This window comes from Schistocerca cancellata, chromosome 3 (genome assembly GCF_023864275.1).
Source record: "Schistocerca cancellata isolate TAMUIC-IGC-003103 chromosome 3, iqSchCanc2.1, whole genome shotgun sequence".
Taxonomy (NCBI): Eukaryota; Metazoa; Arthropoda; class Insecta; order Orthoptera; family Acrididae; genus Schistocerca; species Schistocerca cancellata.
This window is the reverse complement of record NC_064628.1, coordinates 713,734,608-713,756,803: the sequence shown is the minus strand read 5'-3', so window position 1 is coordinate 713,756,803 and position 22,196 is coordinate 713,734,608. Positions and strand designations below refer to the sequence as shown.

The 22,196-nt window shown below is 41.6% G+C and overlaps 1 protein-coding gene across 1 annotated transcript in view; it reads right to left on the bottom strand.

Annotated features, from left to right (window-relative positions):
• The window catches only part of LOC126176533 (tyrosine decarboxylase-like), a 198,120-nt gene extending 177,015 nt beyond the window's left edge, over positions 1–21,105 (bottom strand). The window contains exons 1-3 of the mRNA XM_049923690.1: positions 21,066–21,105; positions 20,913–20,975; positions 9,586–9,791 (exon numbers count right to left, since the gene is read on the bottom strand). Coding sequence (XP_049779647.1) covers positions 9,586–9,791; positions 20,913–20,975; positions 21,066–21,105 — 309 coding nt within the window. The remainder of the gene's footprint in view (positions 1–9,585; positions 9,792–20,912; positions 20,976–21,065) is intronic.
• Between the last annotated feature and the right edge of the window lie 1,091 nt (positions 21,106–22,196).

The following is a 22,196-nucleotide window of genomic DNA, read 5'->3' as shown; positions in this document are numbered from 1 at the left end:
TGTCATGATGTGCGAAATCTGAGTCTAACTCTGAAGAATAATCAAGCGGGTGTGTGATTTGTTTTCTTGCTTATTTTGGCACTGATGAAATAAAATCTAGGTTACGTCAGTTTTCTTTCTATAGCACGCTCCTTCTTTCTTTTTCACGTCTTTCCTTCTCAGTAGCAAGCTTTTTCTTTTCCCATGAAATTTTCTTACATTCGTTCTTTTTGGATGTCGACGTTAGAAGCACAGATTTCAATGGTTTGCCAAAAGATTTCCTCTAAATCTTTTGTACTGGCCTAACGACTATTGCTGGCACGAAGATGAAGAACACAAGAGCAGAGAAGGCTGTGAGACGACGTCAGCCAATAGCACGCTGACTAGGACGTCACCATGACAGGAGTGGCCACTACAAGAAGAGGAATATAAGCGCCACTTCTGCCACCCTCGGCCGGAGAGTAGAAGACGGACACTAGCAGAGGCACTAGTAGAGAGGTCTAGCAGAGCAATGATATTAACGATAGTAGTGACTTACAAGCGAGTGTGAAAAACTTGCATGGACATTATAGTTAGTGAAGGACATTGACTGTTTGCATGTCGCCAATCACTTGCGACACGTTCTTGTAAACCAAAGTTAAGTATTGTCAATCTGATTTATTGTAATAAAAACCATTAATGTGATTTGCTTAATTTCTTTAATAGATATCTGAGAAAGCAGCATCCTTTAGGCACCCTATAAGAGACGAGTGGGGAGGACCCCCCATTTGTGTCGTCAGGCGCGAGGTCATCCCATGCTCGTTGCTATTGGCTCACGTCGTCTCACAGCCTTCTCTGCTCTTGCGTTCTTCATCTTCATGCCGGCTCTTGACAAAAATTAGGCCGGAACATCTTTATTTTAGGATGACGAGTTATATCTTCAGGTGAGATAATCTCACACAGTATATGTCTAACATCACTTTTTGTGTGAAGTTATCATTGAAGAACTGTCATCACATTGTTGGTGTGGTGTGTGTACTGTAAGACCTTCGGTACACACACCATCAGATTATTTGACTTGTCGCTCTAACGAAGTAGGCGAGTGTCAGCAATATGTCTTGTGGTCTTATCGTGGCGTGTTTATCTTCTGCCGTTAGGTCAGACGATAGAAATGCCACTTGCACGCTTAGAGTAGCAGATTGACGGTGACCAACTCGATTAATTTTCACACACATTTATTAAAATAATAACAAGCCTAAAAATTACTTAACTTGGTTCTGGATGCCATTTACAATCGACAATCTGAAGTTCCTTTGGTATTGGTACGTTAATCTTATTCTCAGATATATCTCTGATACTTGACAAAGTGTCTATACGTTTACCTTCATGGCTATGTACAGAAATATGATAATCTTATTAGGCACAGACTGAAACTTGTCTATAGACTGGTACAGACAAATGCAGACAAATGCAGACTGACTGATCGGAAGTCTGTACACTTGTTATAATACCTCGCGCATTCAAGTATCACTGCGTGAGTGTGATCCGCGAGGAGAAAAGGTTCTACGTTAGCAGCCGTTGTGACAGATCGGTTCTAGGCGCTTCAGTCCGGAACCGCGCTGCTGCTACGGTCGCAGGTTCGAATCTTGCCTCGGGCATGGATGTGTGTGCTGTCCTTAGGTTAGTTAGGTTTAAGTAGTTTTAAGTCTAGGGGGCTGATGACCACCCATAGTGCTCAGAGCCATTTTAGGATGGATTAATTAATAAAGTAACTACGCTTCTGCTCGAAATTTTTTATATTATAAAAATGTGCGGTTCATTAATGCGTGTACCCAGAAGTCAAAATTTTCTCCTGTTAATACAAATTTTACCGATAGCAATTAGAGACGTGCTATCTGGCGTTCTTCAAAAGTAGACTAATTGGTAAAGGGTAAATGGTCTTCAAAAGATTGTAATTAATTTTATGAAGAATCGCATATGCACAATTAACTAGTTCCAGAACTAATCAGAATCTCTACAAGGCGCATTGGCAATAATACTCTCATTTGATGTGGATGTCTCCCACCAGACGAGAATTACAGTGCTTTAAAACATGATAATGTTTCTTTTTGAGTCATCAGTCTTCTGACTGGTTTGATGCGGCCCGCCACGAATTCCTGCCCTGTGCCAACCTCTTTACTTCAGAGCAGCACTTACAACCTATGTCCTCAGTTATTTGCTGGATGTATTCCTATCTCTGTCCCCCTCTACAGTTTTTGCCCTCTACAGCTCCCTCTAATGCCATGGAAGTCATTCCCCGATATCTTAACTGATGTTCTGTCATCCTGTCCCGTCTCCTTGTCAGTGTTTTCCACACATTCCTTTCCTCTCCGATTCTGCGCAGAAGCTCCTCATTCCTTACCTCATCAGTCCACCTAATATTCAACATTCGTCTGTAGCACCATATCTTAAATGCTTCGATTCTCTTCTGTTCCGGTTTTCTCACAGTCCATGTTTCATTACGATACAGTGCTGCGCTCTAAACGTACATTCTCAGAAATTTCTTCCTCCAATTAAGGCCTGCGTTTGATACTAGAAGACTTCTTTTGGCCAGCAATGTCCTTTTTACCAGTGCTTGTCAGCTTTTCATGGCCTCTTTGCTCCGTCCGTCATCGGTTATTTTGCTGCCTAGGTAGTAGAATACCTTAACTTCATCTACACTACTGGCCATTAAAATTGCTACACCAAGAAGAAACGCAGATGATAAACGGGTATTCATTGGACAAATATATTATACTAGAACTGACATGTGATTACATTTTCACGAAATTTGGGTGCATAGATCCAGAGAAATCTGTACCCAGAACAACCACCTCTGGCCGTAATTACGGCCTTGATACGCCTGGGCATTGAGTCAAACAGAGCTTGGATGGCGTGTACAGGTACAACAGCTCCCATGCAGCTTCAACACGATACCACAGTTCGTCAAGAGTAGTGACTGGTGTAATGTGACGAGCCAGTTGCTCGGCCACCATTGACCAGACGTTTTCAGTTGGTGAGAGATCTGGAGAATGTGCTGGCCAGAGCAGCAGTCGAACACTTTCTGTATCCAGAAAGGCCCGTACAAGACCTGCAACATGCGGTCGTGCATTATCCTGCTAAAATGTAGGGATAAAATGAAGGGTAGAGCCACGGGTCGTAACACATCTGAAATGTAACGTCCACTGTTCAAAGTGCCGTCAATGCGAACAAGAAGTGACTGAGACGTGTAACCAAGGGCACCCCATACCATCACGCCGGGTGATACGCCAGTATGGCGATGACGAATAAACGCTTCCAATGTGCGTTCACCGCGATGTCCCCAAACACGGATGCGACCATCATGATGCTGTAAACAGAACCTGGATTTATCCGCAAAAATGACGTTTTGCCATTCGTGCACCCAGGTTCGTCGTTGTGTACACCATCGCAAGCGCTCCTGTCTGTGATGCAGCGTCAAGGGTAACCGCAGCCGTTGTTTCCGTGCTGATAGTCCATGCTGCTGCAAACGTCGTCGAACTGTTCGTGCAGATGGTGGTTGTCTTGCAAACGTCCTCATCTGTTGACTCAGGGATCGAGACGTGGCTGCACTATCCGTTACAGCCATGCGGATAAGATGCCTGTCACCTCGACTGCTAGTGATACGAGGCCGTTGGGATCCAGCACGGCGTTCCGTATTACCCACCTGAACCCACCGATTCCATATTCTGCTAACAGTCATTGGATCTCGACCAACGCGAGCAGCAATGTCGCGATACGATAAGCTGCAATCGCGATGGGCTACAATCCGCCCTTTATCAAAGTCGGAAACGTGATGGTACGCATTTCTCCTCCTTACACGAGGTATCACCACAACGTTTCACCAGGCAACGCCGGTCAACTGCTGTTTGTGTATGAGAAATCGGTTGGAAACTTTCCTCATGTCAGCACGTTGTAGGTGTCGCCACCGGCGCCAATGTTGTGTGAATGCTCTGAAAAGCTAATCATTTGCATATCACAGCATATTCTTCCTGTCGGTTAAATTTCGCGTCTGTAGCACGTTATCTTCGTGGTGTAGTAATTTCAATGGCCAGTAGTGTACTTTGCGACAATCAATCCTGATGTTAAGTTTGTCGCTGTTCTCATTTCTGCTACTTCTCATTACTTTCGTTTTCTTCGATTTAGTCTCAGTCTATATTCTGTACTCATGAGACTGTTCATTCCATTCAGCAGTTCGTATAATTCTTCTTTACTTTCACTCGGGATAGCAATGTCATAAGCGAATCGTATCATTGATATGCTTTCACCTTGAATTTTAATTACTCTCCTGAACCTCTCTTATTTCCATCATCGCTTCTTCGATGTACAGATTGAACAGTAGGGGCGAAAGACTACATCTCTGTCTTACACCCTTTTCAATCCTCCCACTTCGTGTTTGGTCGTCCAGTCTTATTATTCCATATTGTCCTCATAATTTCTAGCATCTTGCACCATTTGAATTTTCGAACGCTTTTTCCATGTCGACATATCCTATGAACGTGTCTTGATTTTTCTTTAGTCTTGCTTATCAACTGAACCTCAGAATTGCCTCTCTGGGGCCTCTACCTTTCCAAAAGCCAAACTAACACATCCTGAATTTTCTTTTCCATTCTTCTGAACATTATTCTCGTCAGCAAAATGGATGCATGAACTGTTAAGCTGATTGTGCGATAATTTTTGCATCTCTTTCAGTCTTCGGAACTGTGTGAATAATATATTTCCGAAAATCAGGTGGTATGTCGCCAGGAGTGTGGCCAACGTGATTTGTTGCCACTGCCCCCAATGATTTTAGATATTCTGAAGGAATGTTATCTACCCCTTCCGCCTTATTTGATTTTAAGTCCTCCAAAGTTCTCTTAAATTTTGATTCTAATACTGGATCCTTTATCTCTTCTAAATCCACTCCTGTTTCTTCTTCTATCACACCAGACAAATCTTCCACCTCATAGAGGCCTTCAGAGTACTTTTTCCAGCTATCCACTCTCTCCTCTGCATTTAACAGTGGAATTCCCGTTGCACCCTTAATGTTACCACCCTTGCTTTTAATTTCACCGAAGGTCGTTTTGACTTTCCTATATACTGAGGACGTCGTTATCAGGAGAAAGAAAACTGGCGTTCCACGGATCGGAGCGTGGAATGTCAGATCCCTTAATCGGGCAGGTAGGTTAGAAAATGGGAATTAGTGAAGTTCGGTGGCAGGAGGAACAAGACTTTTGGTCAGGTGAATACAGGGTTATAAGTACAAAATCAAATAGGGGTATGCGGGAGTAGGTTTAATAATGAATAAAAAATAGGAGTACGGGTAAGATACTACAAACAGCATAGTGAACGCATTATTGTGGCCAAGATAGACACGAAGCCCACGCCGACTACAGTAGTACAAGTTTATATGCCAACTAGATCTGCAGATGATGAAGAAATTGATGAAATGTATGATGATAAAAAGAAATTATTCAGGTAGTGAAGGGAGACGAAAATTTAATAGTCATGGGTGACTGGAATTCGAGAATAGGGAAAAGGAGAGAAGGAAACATAGTAGGTGAATATGGATTGGGGCTAAGAAATGAAAGAGGAATCTGCCTGGTAGAATTTTGTGCAGAGCGTAACTTAATCATAGCTAACACGTGGTTCAAGAATCATGAAAGAAGGTTGTATACATGGAAGAACCCTGGAGATACTAAAGGCATCAGATAGATTATATAATAGTAAGACAGAGATTTAGGAACCAGGTATTAAATTGTAAGACATTTCAAGGAGCAGATGTAGACTCTGACCACAATCTTTTTGTCAAGAACTGTAGATTAGAACTGAAGAAACTGCAAAAATGTGGGAATTTAAGGAGATGGGACCTGGATAAACTGACTAAACCAGAGGTTGTACAGAGTTTCAGGGAGAGCATAAGGGAACAATTCACAGGTATGGGGGAAAGAAATACAGTAGAAGAAGAATGAGTAGCTTTGAGGGATGATATAGTGAAGGCAGCAGAGGATCAAATAGGTAAAAAGACGAGGGCTAGTAGAAACCCTTGAGTACAGAAAAAATATTGAATTTAATTGATGAAAGGAGAAAATATAAAAAAGCAGTAAATGAAGCAGGCAAAAAGGAATACAAACGTCTCAAAAATGATATCGACAGGAAGTGCAAAATGGCTAAGTAGGGATGGCTAGAGGATAAATGTAAGGATGTAGAGGCTTATCTCATTAGGGGTGAGATAGATACTGCCTACAGGAAAGTTAAAGAGACCTTTGGAGAAAAGAGAACAACTTGTATTAATATCAAGAGCTCAGATGGAAACCCAGTTCTAAGGAAAGAAGGGAAAGCAGAAAGGTGGAAGGAGTATATAGAGTGTCTATATGAGGGCGATGTACTTGATTGCGATGTTATAGAAATGGAAGAGGATGTAGATGAAGATGAAATGGGAGATATGATACTGCGTGAAGAGTTTGATAGAGCACTGAAAGACCTAAGTCGAAACAAGGCCCCGGGAGTAGACAACATTCCATTAGAACTACTGACAGCCTTGGGAGAGTCAGTCCTGACAAAGCTCTACCATCTGATGAGCAAGATGTATGAGACAGGCGAAATTCCCTCATACTTCAAGAAGAATATAATAATTCCAGTCCCAAAGAAAACAGGCACTGACAGATGTGAAAATTACCGAACTATCAGTTTAATAAGTCACTGCTGCAAAATACTAACGCGAATTCTCTACAGACGAATGGAAAAACTGGTAGAAGATGAGCTTGGGGAATATCAGTTTGGATTCCGCAGGAATATGGGAACACGTGAGGCAATACTGACCCTACGACTTATTTTAGAAGCTAGATTAAGAAAAGGCAAACCTACGTTTCTAGCATTTGTATACTTAGAGAAAGCTTTTGACAATGTTGACTGGAATACTCTCTTTCAAATTCTGAAGGCGGCAGGAGTAAAATACAGGGAGCGAAAGGCTATTTACAATTTGTACAGAAACCAGATGGCAGTTATAAGAGTCGAGGGACATGAAAGGGAAGCAGTGGTTGGGAAGGGAGTGAGACAGGGGTGTAGCCTATCCCCGATGTTATTCAATCTGTATATTGAGCAAGCAATAAAGGAAACAAAAGAAAAGTTCGGAGTAGGTATTAAAATCCATGGAGAAGAAATAAAAACTTTGAGGTTCGCTGATGACATTGTAATTCAGTCAGAGACAGCAAGGGGCTTGGAAGAGCAATTGAACGGAATGGACAGTGCCTTGGAAGGAGGGCATAAGTTGAACATCAACAAAAGCAAAACGAGGATAATGGAATGTAGTCGAATTAAGTCGGGTGATGCTGAGTGAATTAGATTAGGAAATGAGACACTTAAAGTAGTAAAGGAGTTTTGCTATTTGGGGAGCAAAATAACTAATGATGGTCGAAGGTGAGAGGATATAAAATGTAAACTGGCAATGGCAAGGAAAGCGTTTCTGAAGAAGAAAAATTTGTTAACATCTAGTATAGGTTTAAGTGTCAGGAAGTCGTTTCTGAAAGTATTTGTATGGAAGTGAAACGTGGACGATAAATAGTTTAGACAAGAAGAGAATAGAAGCTTTCGAAATGTGGTGCTACAGAAGAATGCTGAAGATTAGATGGGTAGATCACATAACTAATGAGGAGGTATTGAATAGAACTGGGGAGAAGAGGTGCTTGTGGTATAACTTGACTAGGAGAAGGGATCGGTTGGTAGGACATGTTCTGAGACATCGAGGGATCACCAATTTAGTATTGGAGGGCTGCGTGGAGGGTAAAAATCGTAGAGGGAGACCAAGAGATGAATACACTAAGCAGATTCGGAAGGATGTAGGCTGCAGTAGGTACTGGATGATGAAGAAGCTTGCACAGGATAGAGTAGCATGGAGAGCTGCATCAAACCAGTCTCAGGACTGAAGACCACACAACAACATATACTGAGTCAGTCCTTCTGACAATCTTTTCTTTTCCGAGTTCTTCACATTTTTCATGCAGTCATTTCGTCTTAGATTTTCTGCACTTGCTGTGTATTTCATTCCTCAGCGACTTATATTTCTGTATTCCTGGGTTTCCCTGAACATTTTTGTACTTCCTTCTTTCATCGATCGATTGCAGTATATCTTCTCTTACGCATGGATTCTTCGCAGTTACCTTCCTTGTACCTATGTTTTTCTTTACAACTTCTGTGATTGCTCTTTTTAGAGATGTCCATTCCTCCTCAACTGTACGACCTGCTGAGATATTCCTTATTGCTGCATCTATAGCCTTAGAGAGCCTCAAGCGTATCTCGTCATTCCTTAGTACTTTCCTATGCCACTTCTGTGGATATTAATTCTTCTTGAGTAATCTCTTGAACTTCAGCCTACTCTTCATCACTACTACATTGGGATCTGAGTCTGTATCTGCTCCTGGGTACGCCTAACAATACAATATCTGATTTCGGAATCTCTGCCTGACCATGATGTAATATAACTGAAATCTTCCCGTATCCCACGGTCTTTTCCAAGTCTGCCTCCTGCTCTTGTGATTCTTGATCAGAGTATTCGCTATTACTAGTTGAAATTTATTACAAATTCTCAATTAGTCTCTCTCCTTTCATCCCTTGACCCAAGCCCATATTCTCCTGTAACCATTTCTGCTACTCCTTCCTCTACAACTGCATTTCAGTCCCCCATGACTATTAGTTTTTCATATCCCTTTACGTACTGTATTACCATTTCAACATCGTCATATACTTTCTCTATTTCTTCATCTCCAGCTTGCAACGTCGGCATGTACACCTGAACTGTCGTTTTCGATGTTGGTTTGCTGTCGATTCTGATAAAAACAGCCCTACCACTGAACTGTTCACAGTAACACATTCTCTGCCCTACCTTCCTATTCGTGACGAATACTAAGCCCGTTATACCATTTTCTGCTACTGTTGATATTGCCCATACTCATTTGATCAGAAATCCTTGTCCTCTTTCCATTTCACTTCATTGACCCCCACTATATCTAGATTGATCCTTTGCATTTCCATTTTCAGATTTTATAGCTTCTCTACCACGTTCGAGCTTTCGACATTCCACGTCCCGACCAGTAAATGTTATCCTTTCGTTGATTATTCAATTTTTTTCTCATTGCACCTTCCCCTTGGCAGTCTTCTTCCGCATTGGGGGACTATTCCGGAATATTTTGCCAATTCTCCATTGGCATCATGACACTTTTTCAATTACACGGCACATGTCCTGTGGATACTCCTTATGTGTCTAATGCAATGGTTTCCATTGCCTTCCACATCCTCATCCCATTGATCAGTGTTGATTCTTCCACCTTAAGTGGCAGTTCCTCACCCCAAGGACAAGAGAGTGTGCTGAACCTCTATCCGCTCCTCCGCCCTCTTTGAGAAGGCTGTTGGCAGAATGAGGGTGACTTCTTATGCCGGAAGTCTTCAGCTGACAATGCTGATTATTAATCACAGTTTAAATCTTAGCGGGCTTTGAACCCGGTATCGAGGACTAATTACTAATCAAAGACGCTACCTCTAGACAAAGGGTGCAGAGCCCTTGATAATATCTACACTTAAAAAATAACAGCAGAGCCAAGGAGAGACCATACTCACCCCAGGGATTATCTTGTCCTCGACGTCCTCTATAATGTCAGCCCATTCTTCGCCGTCCTTCGGAGCATTGGCAGGCAGTTCCTTGATCAGGAAACCAGGCATAACAAATGGATGTATTGCCTTAGTGCCGACGTCTTGGACATACTGACAAATTAAATCCACTAACTGATGGCCACTTGTCCGGAACTCTTCTCCGCTCATACCAGCTGCAAGATGGTGACTGATATGAGTATTGCTACTATTTAAGAATCGTACTTTAAAAATAAATGTTACATAGAACAACATTTTTTTAAGATTCGGGTAAATACGATATACCTTGTTATCTGTGTATGTAATTCTTCTTTTGGTATCCTTTGATTCAGCCTGAAACGAAAAGTAAACAACAGTGTTTGTACACTAAAGTTTGTGAAAATTGCATCATCAACAAGGAAAATGCGACTGAAACTTTATATCACAGATTATGTACATGACAACATATACATTATTAGCATTACAGAATTGCACACGAAATCGAGACAGCCTCTAATTGTCGTACCATGGAACTATACAGAGCCGGATATGTTTCTACGAAATTTCCCGCCACGAAATTTGTGTCCAAAAAGAATTATCAATGTTAGCTGGAAAGCCGTGCAGCTGCCGTCCAGTCACGGCCCTCTCCGATGAGCGGCGTGGAGGTGGGCGAGAAGGTCAGAGAAGCAATGATACTCGTCATTCTTTGAATAAGACACAGACTCTGCATTCGGCAGGACATTGTGGATTTGCCTGAAGAAGTGGCAGTACCGTGGTTATTAAACACTCCTTAACGTAGAGAATTCCGTTCACATTGTTCTCAGTACGTTCGAGTCGAAAATGCATAAGTATTCAATGACGCCCTAAAATAAGACGTGTCGTTACAGTGGTCTTCAGTGCAAGGAATGGTATGATGCAGCTCTTCACAGTACTCCATTCTGTGCTAGGCTCTTCATATTTGCGTACTGTTACGCCTCTTCTCCTCTCCCCCTCCCCTCACACCTCATACTTCAATCTCCTATCAGATCGACTATAACATGATACCTCAAGATGGTCCTATAATTCGATGTTCTCTTGTAGTCAAGTTGTGCCACAAACTTCTTTTCTACCCAATTTGACAAATATCTCTTCCTTTGTTTTTCGATCTACCTATATAACCTTCAATCTTTTGCTGTACATCACCTTTCTGGAGCATTTATTCCTTTTTTATCTGTACTGTTTATCTTCTGTGTTTCACTTCAGTGCAAGGCTACACTCTACAGAAATATATTCAGAAAAGACTTTCTAACATTTAAAACATTCTATTTGTTTCGAAACACTTTTCTTGATACTGTCACTCTGAATTTCATTTTCTCTCTACTTCGGCCATCGTCAGTTATTTTTCCTGTTTTAATGAAAAAAGCCACCTGCAACATTTACTAACCGGTTTTATAATCTAGCATCTCTATATTTCATTTGACTGTAGTCCATTACCCTTGTTTTACTTCAGTTGATGGGAATCTCATAACCTCCTTTTAAGATATAATCCACTCTGTGCAGCGGATCATCCAAGACGATTGCCGCCACTCACGGATTTGCAATGTCATCGGCAACCTCAAAGCTTTTACTTCATCTGTCTGACCTTCAGTTCCCTTTCCATACCTCTGTTTTGGTTTCGTTTACTAGTCGATCGTTGTACTGACTGAATAATGTGAGGTATGAGCTAGAACCATGTCTCGCTGCCGTATCTACTGTTACCTCCTTTTCATTTCTTCGATTGCTAAAATTGCCGTCTGGTTTCTGAACAAATAGTAGGTACACTTTTCATCCCCGTATTTTATCCTTGCTACCTTTAGAATTTGAAAGAGCCTGTCCCAGTTAACAATGTCAAATGTTTCTGTAAATCTACAAATTCCACAAACGTAGGTTTGCACTATTTCAGTATATGTTCTCAGATGAGTCATAGTCAGTATCTCGCTTTATCCTATGTTTCTCCAGGAACCAAACTGATCTTTGAGATGTATAGTTTTGTTGTCAACGATGAATACTGGAAATTTATTTTACGTTTACGGCTCATGGCCTCTCGCTCGCACAACGAAGGATGTCAACTCCCTGCGTTCTTAATTTCTTATTACTGGTATACTGTTCCACACATCACATCGGTCTCAGCCAATGTTAGCTATTCTTTCTGGATGTTGCAATTTTCACAGAGGTTAGTGTAGAATAAATTTACCGGAAACAAAGGTGTCGCATTCGTCGCAGAAAATCAGAAATCTGAAGGGCATTGTGCACGCGAGGTCTCTGGGCAAGACGTACTGTCGAAGGAAAAATGAATCTTGTAGTACCGTTTTGTAGATGGCCGTAACCGAATCTCTTAAACGACTGAATAGTACCATGAAAACTTCTATTGACAGTTACATATGTTTACCGTTATGATGTAACAGTTACAGGATATGTAACCACACAATAGTTGCTGAGGTTTCACTATGATATTTGTAGACGGTATACATTGCGGTGTCCAGCCGGATACAACGACTCAGTTTATATCCACAATGTTTCAACGGCTGACTTAGTCGTTTCTTTAGGACCTGTGATTGATAGCTGAAAAAGACGATTAAGTCAGTAGTCGAAATACTCTGTACAGAGATACAATCGTTATATGGCTGGATACAAGAAAACATATCATCTGTCTAGCAGTTGACGTGGAAGATACAAATTCATTTGTATCATAATGTTCAAAATTTACCGCAATACATTCTAATAGTACCGTTGGCAGATTTCAGAAAAACACATGCTTTTAAACCTAACTAAGTTAAATATGTTTAGACACATCACAAAAGTTTTGCGTCTGCTCAGTTCCCAGAGTTTCGGAACCTGTACAGAAAATTGGAATAGGGATCAACATAAACATCATTTTCGCCAATTTTATTGCTCATGAAAGCCACACACTGCATATTGCACTACCATACAGCGAGAGCTTCAGATGTTGTGGTCCACACTGCTATAGACACCGGTACCTCTAATACCCAGTAACACGTCCTCTTGCATTGATGCATGCCTATATTCGTCGTGGCATACTATCCACAATTTCATCAAGGCACTGTTTGTACAGATTGTGCCACTCTTCAACGGCGATTCCGCGTAGATCCCTCAAGTGGTTGTCGGGTCACGACGTTCATAAACAGCCCTTCTCAGGCATGTTCGGTAGGGTTCATGTCTGGAGAACATGCTGGCTACTCTAGTCGAGCGATGTCGTTATCCTGAAGGAAGTCATTTACAAGATGTGTACGATGGGGGCGCGAATAGTCGTCCATGAAGACGAATGCCTTGCCTATATACTGCCGATACGGTTGCACTATTTGTCGGAGAGTGGCATTCACGTATCGTACAGCCGTTATGGCGCCTTCCATGACCATCAGCGGCGTACGTCGGCCACACATAGTGCACCGCAAAACAGCAGGGAACCGCCACCTTGCTGCTCTCGCTGGACAGTGTGTCTAAGGTGTTCAGCCTAACCGGGTTGCCTCCAAACACGTATCCGACGATTGTCTGGTTGAAAGCATATGTGACACTTATCGGCGAAGAGAACGTGATGCCAATCCTGAGCGGTCCATTCGGCCCGTTGTTGGGCCTATTTGTACCGAGCTGCATGGTGTCGTGGTTGCAAAGATGGACCCCGCCATGTACGTCGGGAGTGAAGTTGCGCATCATACAGCCTATTGCGCACAGTTTGAGTCAGGGTTCCTCCGAGCGGTAATCCGTAGCCAGCTGTCATCCACTGCAGTAGTAGCCCTAGGGTGGCCTGAGCGAGGCATGTCATCGACAGATCCTGTCTCTCTGTATCTCCTCCACGTCCGATCAGCATCGCTTTGGTTCACTCCGAGACGCCTGGACACTTCCCTTGTTGAGAGCCCTTCCTTGCACAGAGTAACAACGCGGACGCGATCGAACCGCAGTATTGACAGTCTAGGCATGGTTGAACTACTGACAACGTGTACCACACTCCTGGTGGAATGACTGGAACTGATCGGCTGTCAGACCCCCTCCGTCTAATAGGCGCTGCTCATACATGGTTGTTTACATCTTTGGGCGGGTTTAGTGTCATCTCTGAAAGGGTCTGTGTCTGTGATACAATATCCACAGTCAACGTCTATCTTCAGAAGTTCTGAGAACCGGAGTGATGCAAAACTTTTTTTTTATATATGTATAACTTTTGGAAAATGTTCGCAACGATACAGCGTTCAGTGATCGTGATGAAGCTTTAGGAACGATGATCATTGGGGCCAGAAGCAGTATAAAAGGAACAGCAGACGATTTACGTTCAGTAAACCAACGAAACAAGGGTCACAACATATCCTAGAAGTGTACAGAACTAACGTGGATTGAGACGAAGATTAGCTAAGTAGCTGACAAATCTATCAAAAATATTATAAAGGTGTAAAATTAGAGAGAGCAGACACATTTCAAGAGGAACTAGTAATGTGAAGCAACTTCTAATGAAACAGTGAATGCTGCACAACACCTTAAAAGCAATGTGTATAAGGAAGTGAAACGTAGGCGGTAAACAGTACCGTCAGGAAGAAAATAGAAGCTATGCTAGTTTTAAATATGGGGTTACTGAAGAGTGCTGAAGATTAAAGAGTATGTACAACAACAAATGAAGAGACGCCGAATACGTTTATGGCTTGAAAGACAAGATAAGTTGAGTCGATATATCCTTAGGCATGAAGGAATACTTAATTTGGGAATGGGGGAAAGTGTGGGTCGCAAAATTTGTAGAGGGAGACCAAGGGAGACTAATACACCTAGAGCTTAAATATCTTGAAACCATGGAATGTATGACAAAAAATAGACTCATAAGGATATCCAGTCGAAAACTTGCACCATAGAGTGAATCATAGCAGCTATTATCATTACGCCACTAACCAAAGTCGACAGTATCATATTCTTCTTGACTCAGAAGAGTCTGTGTCCCGAATAAACGTATGGGCGGCAGAAAGTTTAAATAAGAATTAGACGATGTGCCTTGAATTTGTTTAGTCAGCGTGAGTGTCACAGACATGCTCAGCGAATTGCAGAGCGAAACGTCACAAGAAAGACGCGAATCGAGGAAAGCCTTACAAATTTCCGAGCAGCCACGTTTAGAAATGAGGCAAGAAATGAGTATTACATCCTCCAACATACATTCTAAGAAAAAAAAGCGAGGAACCACCAAGGAATTATCCGAATGGGACGAAAATCGATAGATATGAGGTACATGTACAGACAAACAAACGATTACAGTTTCCGAAAAATTGGATGGTTTATCCTGCATTAGACCGAGTTTCTCTAATTTTAGCTTCTTTGTTATTACACAAAATACACACTACAAAAAAAAGAGATGAACCACGAAGGAATTATCCGAAACGAACGGAAATCGGGAGATGTGATGTACATGCACAGACAAAGTATTGCAGCTTCAGAACGACTGGATTTATTCAAGAGGAAGAGCTCCACAAATTGAGCAAGTCAATAATGCCTTGGCCCACCTCTGGCCCTTATGCAAACAGTTATTCCACGTGGCATTGATTGAGAGAGGTGTTGGATGTCCTTCTGAGGGGTATCATGTCAAATTCTGTCCAATTGGCGCTTTAGATCGTCAAAATACTGACCTGGTTGAAGGGCCGTGCGTATAATGCTCCAAACGTTCTCAATTGGGGAGAGATCCGGTGACCTTGATGGCCAAGGTAGAATTTGCCAAGCATCAAGAATAGAACATTTTTGCTGGTCATCGGGGCTCATTTCGAAACGAGACCCATCGCTGAAGATAATTCTACTCCAGTCAATGACAGACGTGCCTGGAGATGTTTCGGACAACAATGGGATACCAACCTGTCTGTCGTCCGCCTTACGGCCCGACAATCAGGAATGATGGTCTGGGACGCCATTTCTTCTCATAGCAGGACTCCTTTGGATGTCACCCGCGGCACGCTTACAGCACAGCGGTATATTGACGATATTCTACGTCCCGTTTAGTTGTCCTTCATGGCAAGCCACGTTGGGCTTACATTTCAACAGGATAATGCACGCTAACATAAGGCAACAGTTCCTATTGCTTGTCTTCATGCTTGCCAAACCCTACCTTGGCCAGAAAGTTCGCCGTATCTCTCCCCAGTTGAGAACGTTTGGAGCATTATTGGCAGGGTCCTCCAACTGGCTCGGGATTTCGACGATCTAACGCACCAGTTGGACAGAATTAGGCACGATATCACTCTGGAAGACATCCAGTCAGTGCCTATCCGAATAAATGCTAGCATAAGGGCGCAGGTGGACCAACGCGTTATTGACTGGCTTGACTTTCTCTTGAATAAAACATCCAATCGTTCTGAAATAGCAAAACTTTGTCTATGCATATACCGACAGTATTTCTTCCAGTTTACCATCTGCGAATGGAATAGCTATACTAGTGATCAATGTTGGGATATATTTCTATTGAATTCTCCGCTTCTTTCATAAATCAAAGACCGAATGTTACCACTCTTTCTGCTCCAAATCGACTGCTTCACGAGGAAAGTTCCTTATTCACCACAACCTAAATTTTCGTGTAGTAGGAGTTGGTATATAACATAGTCTGCCTCCATAGCTGAGTCGCCAGCACGGCTGACTGCCATACAGAGGACCCGGGTTCGATTCGCAGTATAGCTACGGACTTTTCCTTCGTGGGAGCTCTCGACTCAGCCTCGTATGCCAATTGAGGAGCTACTTGACTGGGTACTAGCGGCTGCAGATATTTCGTATTTGGTTTCTCTGTTATAAAGTATATCCAACTTTACTAAGATGGTCTGAGGTCAGAACCACCTCTTACTCAGATGACATAAAAGGTTTTCTGAGGGCAACTTCCATCGACTTAACCTACAAAACCTGACATCTGAGCAGTGCCCAATTTAGCAAAATATTGTTTCAAAAGCCTTCTGAAGTAAAATATGCATTGCAGTGGATCTACAAGGTCTAAATACCACGAAACAGGTAATCTGTTTAGTACAAGAGATAGTGTTAAAATTAATATTAATTGATTAAAACAATTAAAGAGACGATAATTTACGAGATATTCTGCCATGCAAAAATCCAAGTCCAGATATACAACCAATGATTAAAACGCAATCTTTAATGTACACTACTGACATTAAAATTGCTACACCACGAAGACGACATGCTACAGACGCGAAATTTATCCGACAGGAAGAAGATGCTGTGATATGCAAATGATTAGCATTCACCCAAGGTTGGCGCCGGTGGCGACACCTACAACGTGCTGACATGAGGAAAGTTTCCAACCGATTTCTCACACACAAACAGCAGTTGACCGGCGTTCCCTAGTGAAACATTGTTGTGATGCCTCGTGTAAGGAGGAGGAATGCGTACCATCACGTTTCCGACTTTGATAAAGGTCGGATTGTAGCCTATCGCGATTGCGGTTTATCGTATCGCGACATTGCTGCTCCCGTTGGTCGAGATCCAATGACTTTTAGCAGAATATGGAATCGGTGGGTTCAGGAGGGTAATACGGAACACCGTGTTGGATCCCAACGGCCTCGTATCACTAACAGTCGAGATGACAGGCATCTTATCCGCATGGCTGTAACGGATCGTGCAGCCACGTCTCGATCCCTGAGTCAACAGATGGGGACGTTTGCAAGACAACAACCATCTGCACGAACAGTTCGACGACGTTTACAGAAGCATGGACTATCAGCTCGGAGACAATGGCTGCGGTTACCCTTGACGCTGCATCACAGACAGGAGTGCCTGCGATGGTGTACTCAACGACGAACCTGGGTGCACGAATGGAAAACGTCTTTTTTTCGGATGAATCCAGGTTCTGTTTACAGCATCATGATGGTCGCATCCGTGTTTGGCGACATCGCGGTGAACGCACATTGGAAGCGTGTATTCGTCATCGCCATACTGACGTATCACCCGGCGTGATGGTATAGGGTCCCATTGGTTACACGTCTCGGTCACCTCTTGTTCGCATTGACGGGACTTTCTGGATACAGAAAATGTTCGACTGCTGCCCTAGTCAGCAAATTCTCCAGATCTCTCACCAACTGAAAACGTCTGGTCAATGGTGGCCGAGCAACTGGCTCGTCATAATACGACAGTCACTGCTCTTGATGAACTGCAGTATCGTGTTGAAGCTGCATGGGCAGCTGTACCTGTAGACGCCATCCAAGCTCTGTTTGACTCAATGCCCAGGCGTATCAAGGCCATTATTACGGCCAGAGGTGGTTGTTCTGGGTACTGATTTGTCAGGATCTATGCACCCAAATTGCGTGAAAATGTTATCACATATCAGTCCTAGTGTAATATATTTGTCCAATGAATACCCGTTTATCATCTGCATTTCTTCTTGATGTAGCAATGTTAACGGCCAGTAGTGTATATGTAAACCACGTAGTGTAATTTTGATTTTGAAGTTCGTGTAGTGATTTTCGTGTACGTGTGTTTTTGGCGCCTTCAATCCCCTTGTCAGACCGAATCAAAAAATATATTTGAAACATGATTTGCCTGCAAACAGAACCGGAAACTTGTGAGGACTCTGAATACTATTTTGATCCTCTGAATCATCCGAAAAATTGGCATTTGGCATTACAGGAAATTGTAGAAATATCAATTTGACTCATATTATTCCTTAGTAAACCTGATGTCAGATCCTGAAAAGGTTTCAAATTGGTGCAAAGATTGGCAACTTCCTTTAAATGATCAGAAATGTGAAATTGTGCTCTTTACAAAACGAAAAAAAGCAGTATTCTTTGACAATAATATCAACAAGTCATAATTGGAATTGGTCAACCCTTACAAATATTTGTGTGTAACAATTTGTAGGGATATAAAATGGAACGATTCCATATTCTCAGTCGTACTTAATCCGGTTGCAGACTGTGTGGCTCTTTGGTGGAGAGTACGAAGAAAATACAGTCAGTCTACAAAAGAGACTGGGTACAAAAAACTCGTGTGACCCTTGCTGGAGTACTGCTCAGTTATGGGGAACCTACACCAAATAGTACTAACGGGGAAACTGAACGGATACAAAAAAGAGCCGCAGGGATGATCATAGGTTCGTTTGGCCCATGGGAGAGTGTCACGAAGACGATGAAAGAACTGAACTGGCAGACGCTTCAAGATATAAACATGCTATCCCGTGGAAGTCTCCTTAAAAGATTTTTACAACCAAAGTTACGTGATAAATCTAGGAATATATTACTATCACCTACGTATCTCTCGTATAGAGATCATGAAGTCAAGATTATACTATTTTGTTTATATGTAGGTCCACAGCCACCAAATACTTCGTAAAAGCAAACATGTTGTAAGTTTATGACAGTTACCCATATCTGTTGTGCGACCGACCAATGTCATTATTTTGCATCCATAAAAGAAAATACCGACATACGAGAGTACTATAATACTTATATATAGTCTGGTGAAGTCACAAACTTAATAATAACAGAATTAGGCATAAGTTATCTTCCTTACTCACGTAAACGTTGATAGTATGCAGTGTGTGGCACGTGATATGGCACACAAATTAAATTATCAAGTCACATGCGAGGCTACACATGAATCATTCTACATACAGTATAACTTGAGGATGAAAACACCGTCCATTCATCACAAGGCCGCGTCCTATCATGTGCAAACCACGACTACTCAACGTGCAGGCTGAGGTTGCAATCAGCAATTCCAGCTTCTGCCAAAGATACATTTAAAGGACATGCAGAAGTCTATCGCTAATGCCTGCGCAAGCATTTTACATAGTTTGCTAGCGGACCAATTACTGATAGTTAAAACTTACATTTTAAAATACATTATTTGTAATATCTGTTACAACGTCAAAATGCACATGGTGCATACTATTAATGTTTTTGTACATAAGGAAGACAACTTTTGCTCAAATTAAGAACCTTTTATTATTATATTTGCGAGTTCTCTAGACTGTATATGTTTTATGTTCTTTCATAGGTGCTTGATAATGACATAGGAGTCGAAATTAGCCAATCGCTTAACAAATACTTGATATACAGATACAACATACTACAGACAATGTTTTCTTTTATGAAAAATTACACTAATTACAGCATTTAAGCAATCTCCTTCCCGAGCTCCAGACATGAATTCAACGGGAAAATGCCCTAATAATTGGTACAATGTGACGTACCTTCTGTCATGCACTTCATAGGGGTTTGCATGGTATGTTCGTAGATGTAGATGTAGATGTAGAAGTTGACGTAGAGCTTGTTTAATGGCAAGGGGGTGATGACGCAATCCAACAGAATAAAATAAGCCATTTCAGCTGAAGGTGGGCATTTGTGGACAATTTTGGAGACTGTTGACTTAGTCAGGTCATTGACTGATAATTCAACATTATTCAATAGAATGATGACACCAATGACTAAGCAGTTGAAAGTTGAGCAGATGTCTTTGTTTTTGTGCTTGAAAAAGAGTGGAGAAAAATTATACAAAGTTTTTTTTTTCACTATTCGTAAATTTAGAAACACCTCAAAATGAAGCTGTGGTCTCACAACTCTGAACAAATCAAGTATATCGACGGGAATGGTGAATTTGAGGATCTGCTCACGGAGGCTCGCTTTGCATAAACCAGACCTCAGCGATTTAAAGCGAAATTACAAACTGAGCTGGTCATTCATAGAGCAGCGAAACAAGGTACAATAAGCCCAAAAGATCATGATATCAAACACCGTAAAAGAAGGTAAATTTAATGAACATTAATTTCGTTTATAACAAAGATATTCTAGAGGCTTCATTCGAATTAATAAAGACTATCCTAGTCTGTGAATCGACAGAAAGAAAATCACAGCTCTCGGATTTGAAATTAGTTAATTGGAACGAAACAACTTTCAACAATGAAAGACAAAACAGATTCGCTTGCTATTTTCTGATACTGGTTCTGAAGTGCAAAAGTCAGTGACACAAGACCTTCGACTCGTAGAGAGATCATTCCATGAAAAATGAAGGATTTGTTACGTCTGTAACAATTTTCTTTTGTGTATTGGCAAATCAACACAACTTACATCATCAGACATATACTGTGTACTGCTCATATTCAGTTCTGTTTTTTTTAAATACATTTTGATGAACTTAATACTTCAATGTCAATTGTACAAATGTTACGTCGGTATCCATGGAATGACCCACAGGTAATTGTCTACCAGAATTGGCTAGAATAAAGATTACTGCTAAAGAATTAATTCTTTACAACATCAGCGCAAGAAACTTTGATGTTAAGAGTAAAATCAGCTACTCTGTACATGTATGCACGGCTGTTGGGCCAGTCTTACCTGCTTCTCCAAATTTAAATGCAGATCCCATAGACGACGTCGCTGCCATTCTAGAAGACCTCTCTGTGAAATACGAACAAGTATTATATAATTATTTGCTTCGCTTAACTTTGCTTCCAGGGACTGTGGAACTGCCAATTATTTGCTTCTTACCCGTCTCAGGTCCAGGCAAATTTTCGTCGGACGTCTCCATATTTCTACTTTTTTTACGTACAGTTTTGAAAAGAACCACTTAATACGACCTTTGACACTTTTATTAAATTTTCTACAAATCGTTACACAGAAAACGAATCATCGCAAGTGCAGAACAAAACTTTATTAAAAAAATACAAAAGACAAAGAGGTTACATGAGATGGGATATCAGAGAAATTAGGAAACCTGCCGCTGCTTACCATGCATTATCGTTGACGTAATGAAACTGCGAATTAATGAGATTATCTTCTTTCATATTACGTGACGGTCATTTTGGAGTAGAGTAATGTTATTGCAAAACTTTCTCATGCCACGTTGACTTTTTCATACACGTGTCTGTGCCACATATGTTATTATGTTATTTAATAGAAAGCGCAATGTTGATTAAACTTTTATTACTATTCATGACACTTCGTGTTTTAGGAACGGTCTCCCTTCTCCACACTCATCGAGCGAGGTTGCGCAATGGTTATCACACTGGAGTCGCATTCGGGAGGACGAAGTTTCAAACCCGCGTCTGGCCATCCAGACTTAGGTTTTCGTGATTTCCCTAAATATCACCAGACAAATGTAGGGATGGTTCCTTTGGATTTCCTGTCCCCACCTTGACACAATCCAAGCTTGTGTTGCGCCTGTAATAACTTCGATGTTGACGGGACGGTAAACTCAGTCTTCCTTTCTTCCTTTCTTTCTCCGGATGCTTCACATGGACACAGTAAGTAAACCTTTCAGTTATGTTATTTATAACTAGGCGGTTCTTTCTATTGTCACCTGTAGAAAAAAATGTTAACATTTCAGCTGACTTGTATGTCATATTCTTTACGTCAGTGAAGGGAAAAATTATTATTTTCTGTTTAGAGACATAGAGTGCCACGTAGTTTTAAGTACAACTAACTCCAGACATGAATGTAAGTTTTTCTAAATTTTACTTACCACGTCGACTGAGGTGCAACGGAAAACTAATCGCTATTTCATACAGTGCTTGCGTCCTTATCGCCAGAGATGTCAGAGTTTGTGTAGAATACTGCTATCGGCGCTACATGAAAGACTGACTTTTCTTTGGTAGTGAGTTAAGGTCTTCTGTAGAAAAT